General features: G+C 33.6%; 2 protein-coding genes and 1 long non-coding RNA gene across 7 annotated transcripts in view; 2 read left to right on the top strand and 1 right to left on the bottom strand.

Annotated features, from left to right (window-relative positions):
• The window catches only part of SS18 (SS18 subunit of BAF chromatin remodeling complex), an 80956-nt gene that overhangs the window by 13621 nt on the left and 52137 nt on the right, over positions 1 to 15198 (bottom strand). For 4 of the 5 annotated variants that reach the window (XM_025429267.3, XM_025429266.3, XM_025429270.3 and 1 more), the window contains 5 exons: positions 11115 to 11282; positions 10372 to 10476; positions 7478 to 7570; positions 6644 to 6766; positions 4037 to 4170 (listed from right to left, as the gene is read on the bottom strand). In XM_025429267.3, coding sequence (XP_025285052.1) covers positions 4037 to 4170; positions 6644 to 6766; positions 7478 to 7570; positions 10372 to 10476; positions 11115 to 11282 — 623 coding nt within the window. The remainder of the gene's footprint in view (positions 1 to 4036; positions 4171 to 6643; positions 6767 to 7477; positions 7571 to 10371; positions 10477 to 11114; positions 11283 to 15198) is intronic. The other variant, XM_025429269.3, reaches the window with a different exon arrangement.
• PSMA8 (proteasome 20S subunit alpha 8) overlaps positions 1993 to 15198 on the top strand; it is a 123427-nt gene continuing 110221 nt past the window's right edge. The window contains exons 1-2 of the mRNA XM_049112816.1: positions 1993 to 2108; positions 3774 to 3844. Coding sequence (XP_048968773.1) covers positions 3815 to 3844 — 30 coding nt within the window. The 5' untranslated portion in view covers positions 1993 to 2108; positions 3774 to 3814. The remainder of the gene's footprint in view (positions 2109 to 3773; positions 3845 to 15198) is intronic.
• LOC125755467 (uncharacterized) overlaps positions 11996 to 15198 on the top strand; it is a 53135-nt gene continuing 49932 nt past the window's right edge. The window contains exon 1 of the long non-coding RNA XR_007412097.1: positions 11996 to 12232. This is a non-coding gene — a long non-coding RNA (uncharacterized LOC125755467). The remainder of the gene's footprint in view (positions 12233 to 15198) is intronic.

Raw genomic sequence — 15198 nt, 5'->3', positions numbered from 1 at the left:
CATGGTACTGACATAAAGACTGATATATAGATAGTCCATAAATAGACATATTTATGATTTACAGCAAAGATTCAATGACAATTCAGTAGAGAAAGGATAGTCTTTTCAACAAATGGTGCTCAGAAAATTAGTTACCCATTTGAAAACAAAAATGCAAACTTCAATTTGTGCTTCCTACAAAAATTAACTCAAAATGGGTTATAGACTTAAATATAAAGTCTAAAAATATAAGGCTTCTAAAAGAAAAGCATTAAGAGAAAATCTTTGTGACTCTGGATTAGGTAAAGATTTCCTACACATAACATCAAAAGCATGATATATAAAAGAAAAACTTGACAAATTGGACTACATAAAAATTTTAAAGTTCCTCTCTTCAAAAGACAATACTGAAAGAATGAAAATCCAGAGTGAAGAAAAATATTTGCACATTATATACCTGATAAAGGACTTGTATGTAAAAATATAGAAAGACCTCTCAATACTCAATAGTAAGAAAATAACTGAATTTTAAAATAAAAGATTTGAACAGACATTTCAGAAAAGATACATAGATGAAAATAAGCACATGACAAGTTATTATCACTAGTCCTTTGGGACATGAAAATGAAAAGCACAATGAGCTATCACTACACATGCCTTAGAATAGGGTAAAATTGAAAAGACTGACCCATCAAAAAATATCAAACTGTACACTTTTAATATGTGTATTTTATGGCATGTCAATAATACTTCAATAAAGTTGATTGGGTGGGCCCCTGGGTGGTTCTGTCAGTTGGGCATCTACCTTCAGCTCATTATCCTGGGGTCCTGGGATCAAGTCTCGCATCAGGCTTCCTGCTCAACTTGGAGTCCACTTTTCCCTCTCCTTTCCCCTCTCCCCCTGCGTGCTCTCTCAAATAAATATTTTTTAAAAAATGAAGTTGTTTCAATACAGAAGGATGAAGAAATACAGTAGTCCCCCCGCCCCCTCCCCAATCCATGGTTTACATTCTAAAGTTTCAGTTTCAATCCATAGTCAACTGTGGTCCAGTAGCAGAAGATCCTCCTAACACATCCTCAGAACGTCACTAGGTCACTAGCAGCCTAACACTACATCACAATGCTTATGTCATTCCCCTCACTTCACACCTCATCACGCAAGCATTTTGTCAGCCCACATCATCATAAGAAAAGTGAGTACAGTACAGTAAGACATTGAAAGACCACATTCGTGTAACTTTTATTGTAGTATATTGTATAATTGTTCTTTTATTATTCTGTTAATCTCTTATAAAGTTATAAATTAATTTTATAAACTTATATTTTAATTTATAAGTTAAACTTTATCATAGATATGCATAGGAAAAACAGAGTATATACTGAGTTCAGTACTACCTGTGGTTTTAGGCATCTACTGAAGGTACTGGAAAGTATCCTTTGTGGGTAAGGGGGAGCTACTATAAAGCAAGGCAATGGAGGACGTTACTATTTTTCAAGATTGATTGATTTTAGAGAGAGGGTACAAGCTGGGGGAAGGGCAGGAGGGAGGAGGAGAAGACGACCCCAATACAGGGCTCAATTTCACAACCTTGAGATCATGAGCCAAAATCAAGTCAGATGCTCAACCCACTGAGCCACCCAGGCACCCCACAGATGTTACTATTTTAGATAGGTAGACCGTGAAGGACTCCTTGATATGACACGGTGACAGATCAGAGATTTGAAGAAAGTGAAGAAGCCAAAGTATTGGGGAAGAGTTTTGGCAGTAAAGGGTACAGCAAATATAAAGGTTCTGAGGTAGAAATATGCTCGATGTGTATGGGAACAGCAAGCAAGCCAATTTGACTGAAGCAAACTGAATGAAGGGAGCTATAAATGCAGAGATGAGGTGGTAGGACAGCTGCAGGGGTGGCACGAGTCATGGAGGGCTTTGTAGGTCATTATAAGGTCTGGACTTCACCTTAAGACTGAAGTCTTTTTTAAGACTCACAGTGCTTTGAGCAGTGGCTTTAAAAACATCTGATTAATGTTTTTAAAAGATTATTCTGGGTCCTATGTGGAGCATATCCTATAGTGGAGCTAGGATGAAAGTAGGAAGACCAGAAGGAAAGATACTACAGTAAGACCAGGTGAGTGACCGTTATAACTTTGACTTGGGTAAGAGCAGGAATTGTAAAAAAATGGCTAGATATAGATATATTTTGAAGAAAGAAGTGATGAGACTTGCTGGTTGACAAGACGATTGATTTGCAAAAAAGAGAGGAGCCAAAAGGACTCCAGGTTTTTAGACTGAGGAACTGAAAGAATCAAGATGCTGTTTACTAAGATAGAAAAAAATGATGGAGAAACAACAGCCTCCAGCATGGATTTCTCTCCCAATTACCCCCTCTTTTAATTCATCCTGCATATTGCCACAAGAGTCATCTGCCTAAATCAACACTATAATTATATTATTATTGGATATAAGAATCAGTATTAGTATTCTATTCCCTTCACTACCTTGAAGAGGTGAACTACTTTCCCTAAAATGAAAAGACCAACAAGCCTTTGGGTTGGAGGATACAGGTAAGGTGAAATCTATGATAACTGTGGGCAGACTACTAACCCTAGAGTAGCTAAGATGGTCCCCTCCTCATAGCCTTTTCTAGTGGGGAAGGAGATGTGGCTGGCATCTATCCAAACATCATAGGTCTTTAAAACAGTACCATCCCAAATTCCTAAGAAGTTCAGGGGGTGGAATAATTATAATAAAAGAGGTACCATAACATATGTCTATCATATATAGTACCTAATAACACATAGTTTACCAAGTGCCAGGCATAGCTAATACTTTACATACATCATTTAAAACCCTTTATAGGCTCCAAATGATGTCTGGATGAAGTCCAAGTCCTCTAACATGGCTTATAAGTCTTTCTTTTTCTTTTCTTTTCTTTTCTTTTCCTTTTCTTTTTTTCTTTCTTTCTTTCTTTCTTTCTTTCTTTCTTTCTTTCTTTCTTCTCTTTCTCTTTCTCTTTCTCTTTCTTTCTCTTTCCTTCCTCCTTTCCTTTCCTTTCCTTTCCTTTCCTTTCCTTTCCTTTCCTTTCCTTTCCTTTCCTTTCCTTTCCTTTCCTTTCCTTTCCCTCCCCTTCCCCTCCCTCCCTCCCTCCCTCCCTCCCTCCCTTCCTTCCTTCCTTTCCTCAAACCAGATAATCTACACTAATGCTGGAAACATAACTTACAAAAAAAATCAACCTGTTTTGGGTAGCTTGAGTAGGGAGCAGACCAGATTATCCTCACTAGAAAGTCATTAGACAATCCCAAAATCAATCTAAAGAAACTGCCGACTTAATAACAATTTTCATTAGAATTTAGAATATTTATAATAACAAGATTCACAAAACAATGACTGTGGCACAGATTATTAAGTCTGAAAAGTCTACTGATAAAAAGAAGGAACTTAAATAAATACTAGGTTTAAGAGAGTATAGTCACCTTAGAATGAGATACATCTCTACATATATGAGAAAGTATAAGGAAAGATAACAGGAGATAAAGATTATTATTTTTAGAGAATGGATATGTGTACAAAAGGAGGCATCAGAGACAGGAGGTAATTACGAATTGGAAGAGAAAGGATCTCAGTGATGTGGAGGTGGTGTAGTGGATCTGCTGAAGTGAAGAGGAGAGGAGAGCTACGAAGAGCACAGACTCCCCATCTCCACAGGTCAATGCACAGTTGTCAGCAATAAACATGAGGTAGATAGGAGAAATTAGGGGCTTTAAAAAAGAGATGATGTTTGTAATACCTACAGGAAGTATGCCTGGGTAAAGACCAGAGAGAAAGAGAATATGGATGAATATGAATGAATGCTGGTGCCTAGAGGTAAGGTATGTTTTACATGTTATAGTAACTATCATTAACTGTGCTAGCATTTTATGAAAAAGACTTAAAAGTAATTTTTTTTTTTGTTAACTTTCATATACTATGAACAGGAGGAGGGAAAAATGAGCCTTCAAGTGAAAACAACCTAATGAGTGAACAAACAATGGGGCAATCACTGGCCAAATAACTTACCTGGTCATATCCGTAAGGCCTCTGCTGTGGCGGCTGTGGTGGTCCAGGCTGTGTTGGTCTATAACCCCCGTATTGCTGACCTTGTCCTTGTGGGTAGTTAGGATACTGAGGACCTGGACCACCCTGCGAAGGGCCTGCAAAATAATTAACACAAATAAAAGCCCAGATAAAAACAGAACTTGAACTCTCAGAACGGTTTAGAACTAGATGTTATTATGTTCTTATATAAAAAAAAGGATAGTTTGGTATCTTGATCTTCTCAATTACTTTTTGAAATAAATTCCAAAGGTTGTAAGAGTGAAAATACTGTAAGGATACCACCATGTACAAGGTGTTTTGATTCAGTGTAACTAGTGAGCTATGTGTTAGCCATCAAAAAAAAATTTTTTTTTTAATGAGTAAAAGAGACTCAGGAGTTGTACAGTAGGTTAATTCCATGGTATTAAGAAAATTTATCTATACTTCTACTAGAAAGCCAACCAGTATGAGTAATAGGTAAAAGAAAAAGCAAGAAGCAGAAATATGTTGAAATAATTTCTGAATAAAGTTTGGGAACCAATGATATTTATAGCTGTAGGACTCTAGATTTACACTTGAAATCACCAAAGGATCACAAAGAATAATTTTCCATATAAATTCTAGACTTGTATTTGCAATTATCAAAAGAAGGCTTTATGCTCTGCACTGATAAACTTACTATCACAATATTTTCAAACCAAAACTAAAGAAGACTTGAAAAGCCACAGGTTGCATGCGAAAAAACCTGATTCAAAAGTTACACTCTATGTACCAATCACCTTTAATACTTAACCCATAAAAATGAATGATTTCCAACTCCAGAGATGGCAAGGGACTAATCTGGCTTGCCAAACAAATATGTCTCTTTCATAAATTCCACTACTGCCTATTGTAAAGAATGCTTTACAAAGCATAAGCTGAAAAGCTTTGACACTTAAATTTTTTCTATCACAGCTATTCAAAATCTGCCATTAAAAAAAAAAAAAAAAAACAGATGGCAGAGGAAAGTGTCAAAAGAGAATAAACTTTCAAGTGTAAATAAATTCCATCAGTCTATTATTTATTTAATTACTATACAGGCATTATTAAACTCTAAATTTCTACTAGAAGAAAGTAAGACAAATGAAGCCTATGAATAAGTAAAATGGGAACTTCTTTGGGATTCCCAATGTCTAACAAAATAGCATAACTACTTGAACCAAAAAATATTCAATTTCATCTACTCTCTCTTCCCACTGAAAATAATGTCTTTTTTTTTTTTAAAGATTTTATTTATTCATTCAAAGACACACACACACACACACACACACACACACAGAAAGGCAGAGACACAGGCAGAGGGAGAAGCAGGCTCCACGCAGGGAGCCCGACGTGGGACTCGATCCAGGGTCTCCAGGATCACGCCCTGGGCTGCAGGCGGTGCTAAACCGCTGCGCCACAGGAGCTGCCCAAAAATAATGTCTTAAATCAATGAATTTACTTGATTAAACCACATTGCATTTATTTTCATGTAAATACAATAAAACCAAATACTCTACTTATTCAAAATACAGATATTCAATGGTCATGAAATGAAAATTGCCATTTGAAAAGAGCAAGAAAGTCCTCTTGTAAAAACAAGAAATCCACTGAATATTTCTAAAGTCCTATCTCAAATCAGGGAACCACAATTATCAGTTTGGGGGAGAATGCCTGGCTCCCAATACATGACTAAATTTCAATGCATATATTGAAGGCACAAGAGAACTTGAGCTGATCCTGGTTCTTAGATTTGCAATGACGGGTGGCTAGAGGCGCCCATACTAATCACAGAGCTTAAAGTAATGACTAAAAATAATAAGACATTACTGATGTAAAAAAGAGACCATGCTAGCAAGAGAAGATGTCTCTAACATTAGAAACATATTTTCCTATATATAAAGTAGTGACAGTAGCTTAATATTTAAGAATGAGATATCAGGTCTTTATCATTCCCCACTCCCTATCTAATAAAGTTATTTAAAGCAAGATATCCAGCCACTAGATCTTATAGTGAGTCTACAATAAGAAAATATGGCTACATTTCCCCAAACTCTGTAAATATATAAATATATCTCTATGTATGTGTATATTACTATTTAACCAAAGAATGACAAAAACATTTTTTTATGCATTCCAAATAAATCTCATTTGTACTCTAAAAATCAATGCTATTTTTCATAGTAACAGTCATTAGAAATAAATTTGCTAAGTGGATTATGTAGATACGGTTAATAATCAACCAATTCATCAGTTTTCCAAGCACATACAAAGCTACTGGGTGGTCATGAATACCAAAGAGGTTTAAGAATTCATTTAAGAACTCATTTTAAATGACTACATACCTTACCTTTGGTCAATGAACCATCTCTAGTTTGTTTCTTTTTAAATGGATTACTAGTTTATCTGAGCAAAACACTTTAAAATAAATATTCCAGTAACAGACTGAGCTAAAATTGTGAATTTTCAAAAATAAGAATTCTTAGAAAAATAAACATTAAATATTTGCTTCAATATTTGCTTCAATCATCACATTTTTTGTGACAAAAATAAACTGCAAAAAGCTATTACCATAGCCCTGCTGTTGTCCTGGATAGCCCTGCTGCCCTGGGTACTGCTGCTGCTGGGGTGGATATCCCTGTTGGGGAGGTGGTCCTTGGTAGGCATCTTGCTGTTGGCCATATTGTGAATTTCCTACAGGATAATTGGAGAAGAGAAAAAAAAAACAACTGAGAAGTTCGCTTAATTAACTTTTTTACTCTAAGATGCATAGCCAACAACACAAGAACAAAATGAAATGCCATATTGATTTTTTGAAAGTTAACAAAACAAAGAAAAAACTCAAACCAAACAGAAGGATTTCGGCCAAACAAACTGCAGTTAAAGCCAATTTTGCAAGGTTGAACTGCAGCATTTTCAGCGTCTCTGCCATACGAGCATTACATTTACTGGAACATCACAGTCATAAGATCATGACTATGCTAAATAAAATAAAAAAGACAAAATTAAAGACAGCTACAAGAGCACACACTAGCTACACAAGATCAGCAAGCTGTTTCCTAAAGGCACTATACTTATATGTAAAATTATACATATGTAAACACACACAAGAAAAAAAAATTGGATTGATGGATTTATGTTCAAATAGAAAATTTCCACTGAGGAAAAAATTATTTTTAAATGTTTTAGTCTTTTTATTGTTGTTAGAAATGGCAAGTCATGGTTATACATTTTAAATATTTGTAAGGAAATTATTTTGGTTGTTCTGGGCTCCCTGTAACTTTCAAGACAGCCAGCAACTAGTATTCTACGAGAGCTTTGCATGGGTAGAAGTTGTCTTATGCAAAATTTGCATTCCTGTAGAAGGGGATATATATGTGTATGTGTGTGAAGGTATATAGATACCTCCTTCGTAGTAATGTTGTGAGGAATCCTCATAAGGCCTATCGTAGCCTTGTTCAGGATACGACGGTTGCTGATAACCGTAATCATTATGACCTACATCAATTCGACAAGAGACAGGAAGAAACGTTAATGGCCACTGAGTGAAAACCCTAAATATATTTAAACTTTCAGATAAAATTGAAAAAAAGAAAAAGAAATGGAAATACATAAAAAATAATTTCAAATGCATTAGCCAAATATTTACCAATGTGATTGTTTTCATATTGAGATATAACGTGCAAATTTTTTAAAAGCAAAAAACAGTAGTTTTAGAAACATTACACTTAGTCTTAACTGATAATCCTCAACATGGGGGGGAAAAAAAACTTCATCTTCAATTTTTTTCAAAAAAGAGAAAGAAAGCATTTAGGCCTTTCACATGTAAATAACTTGAATTAAATTAGAATGAACAAAGGAAGCAATTATCATATTTTGTCAAACACCTGTTCTGCTGGTCGCCAATTCCACAGCATATGCTAAAACAATGCAAAGTATAAAAAAGCTCCATAAGTTTTTTTCCCCTGAAAGAAACTGAAACAAATTTTTCACATTCTATTTACTAGCATAACGTATATGTATCTTATAAAAGCATTTTCAGATGCAAGAATAATATTGCTTAATGCTGCCATTCTAGACGCCTTTAGAAAATATTTCTAGAGTACCATAAACACACCTTCAAAAAATTAATACTGTGTTTAGTGCCAGGGTACACCTTAAGTTTTAAGGCTCAATAAATTTTATGACTGGACTTTAATGAAAATCAATAGTCTACTTCTTTTAACTAAAGTTACACACCAAGAAAATGCAGGAAATAATGCTTCAGTTAGCTAAAATCTAAATTTTAGAAGAATGCCTAATTAAGAAGAGCAATACAGTTATGAATCAATGTTATATTCAGTGTTCTAGGATTTCAACATTCCCAAACCACCTCATAAATAGCCACATGAAGGGTTGGCAAACTATGGCCTGCAGCATAAATATGGCCAGTGCCCTGCTTTTGTAAATAAAGTTTTACTGGAACACAGGTATGCCCATTCGCATTTTCTCTACCTGTTTTCATGCTACAGAAAGGATTCAGTAGTTGATATGGCCTGCAAAGAACTAAAATATTTACTCTCTGGCTCTTTAGTGAAAAAAGTTTGCCAACTCCTAATCTATATATTTATTGGCATAAATATCTGAATGATAGTAAGAAAATATTCAAGGCTATTTAAGCAAATTATTGTTATACATGGGATATTCTACATACATATCAGAAAAACATATTAATACACACCTATACAAAAATGATAGATTTTTAAATCCCCTCATGTAATAAATAATTTACATAACCTTAAAGTTTTGATGTCTAACAAAAATAACATCTATTTTGAATAGAAAGGTCGTATTTATAACAATACACATTTTACATTTCAGAAAAATACTCAAGACCAAAACAGTGTCAAATTCAACTCAATTATGTAAAATGTATTTTAAAAATTAAACAAAACAATCATTTACTTTCAGAGTTCCTAATACATAAAATTTGACAAACTAGATTTCACTTCTTTAAAATATCCATAGTCTATAAACATACTAAATTTTTTCGTTAAAAAAAATCTTAATGTCTATATATGAAAGAAAAAAGAAAAACTCCAAAATTCTGAATTAATTCAGGGCAAGAAAACCTGAGATTTAAAAAAATATATCATTTCTTAACAAGAAACATCCATACATATCACCACTATCATAACAAACATTTATGATAAACAAAATTCTACAGATGAGTGTTTGCTCTGCCTATACAGGCAGAGTCTCTGCAGTAAAAAACCACTGTCTTTATACTGATATACCTTTATCCTTTATACATTAACAAAAAATGGCAGGCTAAAATATTTTTTAAATTCACCAAATTATATCTTCTTACTAGTTCACATTAGCTTTGAGAGGATAGTCCCAACACTTTAGCTTTTAATTTTTTGTTTCTCCAAGTTTCTCTGTTAAGTAGTTTACCTTAAATATACCAAGGGAGCTTGGATAAATGAAGATTTTGACAAATCCTTTCATAACAAAACAAATCATACTGTAATGTGAATAGCCACCTGTAATTTATCACAGTTTTATATGTTTGGATTATTTTTTCCTCAACAAAGTATCATGAAATTTTCAAACACACAGAAAAACTGGAAGAACTGTATAGTGAAAGCCTATTTATGCTTGCATCACTTCCAAGTGCAATATATCTTTAATGACCAACTTTTTCATATACCACCTTCCCACAAAACTCATTAAACTAAATAATTAAAATCTGATTTCCAAATGCTTTTCCTATTCTCTCAACTTTAAACACAGCTATATCATATAATTTAACCTCCAAATTTTTCAGATACGAATGATAATATACACAAACCACAGTTCTTTGAGAAGTACTCAATGTTAACTAAAAATGATGAAACTTGGAAAAATACTCAAGAACTAGATCTTCTGTGTATTTATACCATGCATAAAAGTAAACCAATGGGTGAACTTTACAGTATGTGAATTATCTCAATAAAGCGTTTATTTAAAAAAAGTGTATCAGTAACAACTGCTTTGGTTCAAATTAACAATTCCAAACTAAGAGGATCCTCTTTTATGTAAGAAAGGATTCCAGTGACAGAATAATTCCTGATGGTACTAATACAGACTATCTAAACCAAATATACTTTGAAATGGATTATAAACTAATGCGACCACTGATGCTTTAAAAAGTGTTTCTAAATTTAGAAGAAACATATTGTGAGTTTCTTCATCCTCATTAAAATGTCTTGAACAGCTATCTACATTAATATTGGGCACAGATAGACAACAGGAAAATTAACATTAGGAGAGATTACCATCAGGGTAATATTGCTGGTTCATGCCTTCTGGAGGACCTTGTCCACCATGACTGTATTGGTCCCCATAATAGTCTTCCTGGCCTGAGTACTGCTGTGGTGGGCCTGAAAAACCACAACCAGTCAAGAGGTAAATAATTTGTTCTCTAATCTGTTATTAAGAGAAATTACTTCTCACCTGTAGACTCCCCTCCCATGCACTGGCATTTGAGATACTTTTTAACTATTCTTAATTACACACACAGATACACAAACACACAGCAACATCATACAACCACATTTCACAAAAACTGTTATGACCATACATGCAGTATCTAACAAGATCAACTTAAAAGAACAAATACTAACTCCTTAAAAAGAGGTTCAAACTAGTAGAAAATTTTCTTTCTGGTATTAGAGTAGTTTGGAACAAAATAGGGTTTGTTTCTCATCTTATATTCAGTAACTTCTCAAAACTAAAATATTATCTTCTGCTATGTATTAGTGAGCTTTTGTTATCAAATTTTAGGATATTAACCTTTTTCCCAGAAAAAAATAGATAAAAGAAAGCTGTGTAACAGGAAGTTCCTATACACTATGTACCTACTATATCCACTAACTTTTAGAAAAAAATACGTAAAAATCATCATAAAAGTCAAGAAACAAAAAGCCTTGACTCTGCCTATATAAAGAGTTTATTAAAATAAAGCCTTTCAACTACTGTCATTTATAATAAGCAGGAAATTTCCCACATGTAATCTTACCCTGTTGAGGTGGTCTATAAGGAGGAATCTGTCTCTGACCCATCATATGATTGCCTTGGTTAACTTGACCCATCATTCCCATGGGAGGCTGCTGGCCTTGATAATGCTGCCCACCTCCCTGTGGCATATTGTATTGTTGTGAAGGAGGCTGCTGATGCATCATTGGACCTGAAAAGAGACAAAACATTATGCACACAATTTTTCTGTATATAATTTTAACTACTTAAGAGAAATGTAAAAACCTTTTATCATACAATCTCCAAAATATATATTATAATAAAAACTGACTTCAAGTAATAAAAACAAATCTTTCAATTGAAGTTTACATGCCGAATATAATCTGCAAACAAGGGAAAACAACTAACCCATTGTAGTTGATTTAAAATCTACTGGAGGAGTGTCCTAGTGACTTTTTCAAAATGCAAAGTGAATACAATATATGAAAATCTTGGATGTATGTATTTTTTTATTATATACTATATAATATTTATCCACACAATTCTCGGAAAAAGAGAATCTTTAAGGTATATAAGAAAATACACTAAAACAAAGTACACTTCACAGAATCACACAGCAAATCAGCAGTCAAACCAACGGAAAGAAATCTAATTTCTGAACACCCATTTTTCTCTCCCTTTTTCAATGCCCACTCATTTCATTATATAATGGTTGATAGTGAAACTACACATTTATAAATATACTTACATCAGTTAAATTTCATAAACTTTAATTTTAGGACAAAAATTTAAAAGGGTCTTCTTTCGCTTTTCCAACAGTAAGATTTATAAATGAAAAAAGCTTCCTGAAATCAAAGGACTGTAGTGCCCTCTTAGTAAGTTTTAACACACACTCAATCAAAAATACCTAGGTAGAAAACTTAATAAGCCACAGACTCAACTATCAGAACTATGGTTTCCAAAGCAAGCAATGCTGAAGTTGCCTACCATGGCTACAGAATCATAATGGAATAGTAAAATGTATCAATGAAATAATCAACAATGGCCATAAAGTTCTGTGTTGCCATCTAACAATGTAAAGAACTCCTCAGAGGTTCACGGGGTCAAGTTATGGTATGGAGAACTCACCATTCTACCATTATAACCGTTACTGTCTCAGAAGTAAGTATGAGTTATCCTCTAGTTTACTGCTTAAACAGCTATGTATTTCTCATTTACTGACTTACGGGACAATTTAACTACAAAAAGGATTAGAAGGCCGAGAAAACTTTTACAGGCAAAATTACACAGATGAGCCAAAAGTTCATTGTTTAAATAATTAAAAATAAAACATGCTCACCTCTTTTTAAAATTTTATTTATTCATTTGGGTGGGGAGGAAAGAGTTCACAAGCGAGCATGAATGAGGGGGGGAGGGGGCAGGAGAAGAAGAGGGAAAAGCAGACTCCCCACTTAGCAGGGAGCTGGATGAGGGCTCCATCTCAGGACCCTGAGATCATGATTTGAGCTGAAGGCAGACGCTTAACCAACTGAGCCACCCAGGCGCCCCTTTGACCACCTCTTTAAACATATTACTGGCCTATAAGAGCAGCAACAACACAAGCAGAAAGAATCTAACTTTCTTCCAATTTGAAGAACTGTACTGTCTATTTTATCAGAGCTCTTTTTCTATTTGCCTTCTTTTGGTCTTCTACTTCATTTCAAATTCATTTTTGCTTCTAATTTTATCCTAAATATAAAGCTTTCAAAGGTTACTCTAGGACTTGGGAGATCAAGCTCCTGGTTGGACCAGTGCTGAGCATGGAGCCTACTTAAAATTCTCTCTCTCCCCTCTTCCCACCCCAACTCGTGCACACACATGTGCACTTGCACTCTCTCATTCTAAATAAATAAATAAAACCAGTTTGAGTTTATAATTTTTAAAATATATTTTCCATATAATAAAGTATTGAATACTAGCATGTAAAATTTAATAGGCAGAATGATTAGACATTCCTATAATTCATTTTTAGTAGATAAAGGTTGTGCCTTGATTCTCTTCTCCAACACTGATTAAAGATCTCTTGTCTTACAGAAGGTTAACTATAAAACTAATGCATATAATATGCACTGGAACCAAAATTTAAAGTAAAAGAGGAAGAAAGCAAAAACGTGATAGCTGGGGAAAATCCAAAAGGATACAATAACAAAAAAAATTCTAAGCTTTGCCCTAAAGAAGGAAAGTAATTCTAGCTTAAGCCCTAGACAGAAAAGACCATGCCACTTGTGCTTTATCTTTTGGGACTGTCAGCAGTTTCAATCCCAAAGAGCTCAATTACTACCCTTCTTTTATACTCTGTCACTTCCCTCCCTCTGAGGATCTTCAACATCATTCAGGATCAAGCCTAAAACCATAGAGAATGGAGAAGGACAGCATTACTAACACATGATGTTTTTCATCTTTTTCCTTGAAGCTTTACCCATTTAAAAAAAATTATGACTTCAACTCTGATTGTTTAAGAATAATATTATTTTCTTTACAACAATGAAATATGCTACACTGGCAAATGTCTATTATCCCTTGAGACAGTAATGGAAATGAGAGCTGAATCTCAAAAGGTTACCCCAAAATAAGTTCTAAAAATCTGTACTACAGAGGAAGATTACAAAATGAGTCTATTATAACCATTTTCTGCAAATAAGGAGATAATACATTACTGTATGGCTTAAAAGTTATTCATCATCTTTTACATAAATCATTTTGATGCTAAGATACACTACAAAGTGTGGTATTACATAAAGATCCTAATGTCTTAATTATCTACAATATGTTTTATAAAAGTGTTTTAAGAAGACATATAACAAATGTTCATCACAACATTATTTCCTTCCATTTTGAGTTTTATACCTAACAGATATTCTATGGAAACAATGTCCTATATTTTAAACTATGTAAAATATTCCCAAATCACCATGTTTTATATTATTGTAATTCTTTGCTCCAGTGAGATGGTTAATACTTAGTTGTATCTTAAGTTACTGGTCAAAAATATCTTGAGACACAACTAAAAAGAGAACATTAAGTTTTAATTAATCAGTGAAAAATTAAGGATTACATAATTTTTTAAAAATTCTGTACACATACACACATATATAATCACATTCTCAAACACAAACCAGTACACTAAAGCTCTAAAAATCATATCACTAATCTATGAATTTTTTAAAGAGATTTATTTATTTATTCATGAGAGAGAGAGAAAGAGAGAGGCAGAGACACAGGCAGAGGGAGAAGCAGACTCCCTGCAGGGAACTGGATGTGGGACTTGATCCAGATTCCAGAATCATGCCTGAGCCGAAGGCAGACACTCAACCCCTGAGCCACCCAGGTGTCCCTGAATTATTTTAAATAAAGGTTAAAAATGACAGCTAACAGTTAATGAGAACTTACTAAAGACCAAATACTAAGCTAAGAGCTTTCTATTATTTATTCTCCCAAATCCTATAAAACAGGTAATACTATCATCAACTTAACTTTACAGGTAATAAAATTTAAGGTTTATATGCATTAAGAATCTTACCTAGTGTCGCACACTTAGTAAATGATGACAACTTTACAACCATGCTCTTAACCAGTATGTGTATCTCTTCTCTGAAGTTAAATCATACTTCTCCCATGTAATATCTCCCAGGATAACAGTTCTATGTAACATTACCTACAATATACTATAAGTAATATATATGTGTGTATATATACATATATACATACCCTATATATATATGCACACACTATATATACACATATATACACACTATAATAGTGATAATAATGCTATTATATGAATATTATAATATGTACTAATATAATACACTATAAAAATTCTAAAATGCAAGAAAAATTTCTTCACCCCACCTATATCTATAAGAATTAGACTGTGAAACTGCCTAAGTAATACTCTCCAAGCCTAATTTCCAATTCATATTTCACTATTTATTACTCATTTTATTTACTACTGTTCCTTAACCTTTTAATCTCAAACTACACCATTTTTAGCTCTCATTTGAAGGTATTACTAATAGTTTATTTGCAAGAAAAACAATTCCTCTATTCTAGCAAACTCAATTTGCTAACTTACCATTATCTATTAA

The sequence above is a fragment of the Canis lupus genome, chromosome 7 (genome assembly GCF_003254725.2).
Source record: "Canis lupus dingo isolate Sandy chromosome 7, ASM325472v2, whole genome shotgun sequence".
NCBI lineage: Eukaryota > Metazoa > Chordata > Mammalia > Carnivora > Canidae > Canis > Canis lupus.
The sequence above is the reverse complement of the archived record's forward strand: the minus strand, read 5'-3'. Positions and strand labels throughout refer to the sequence as shown.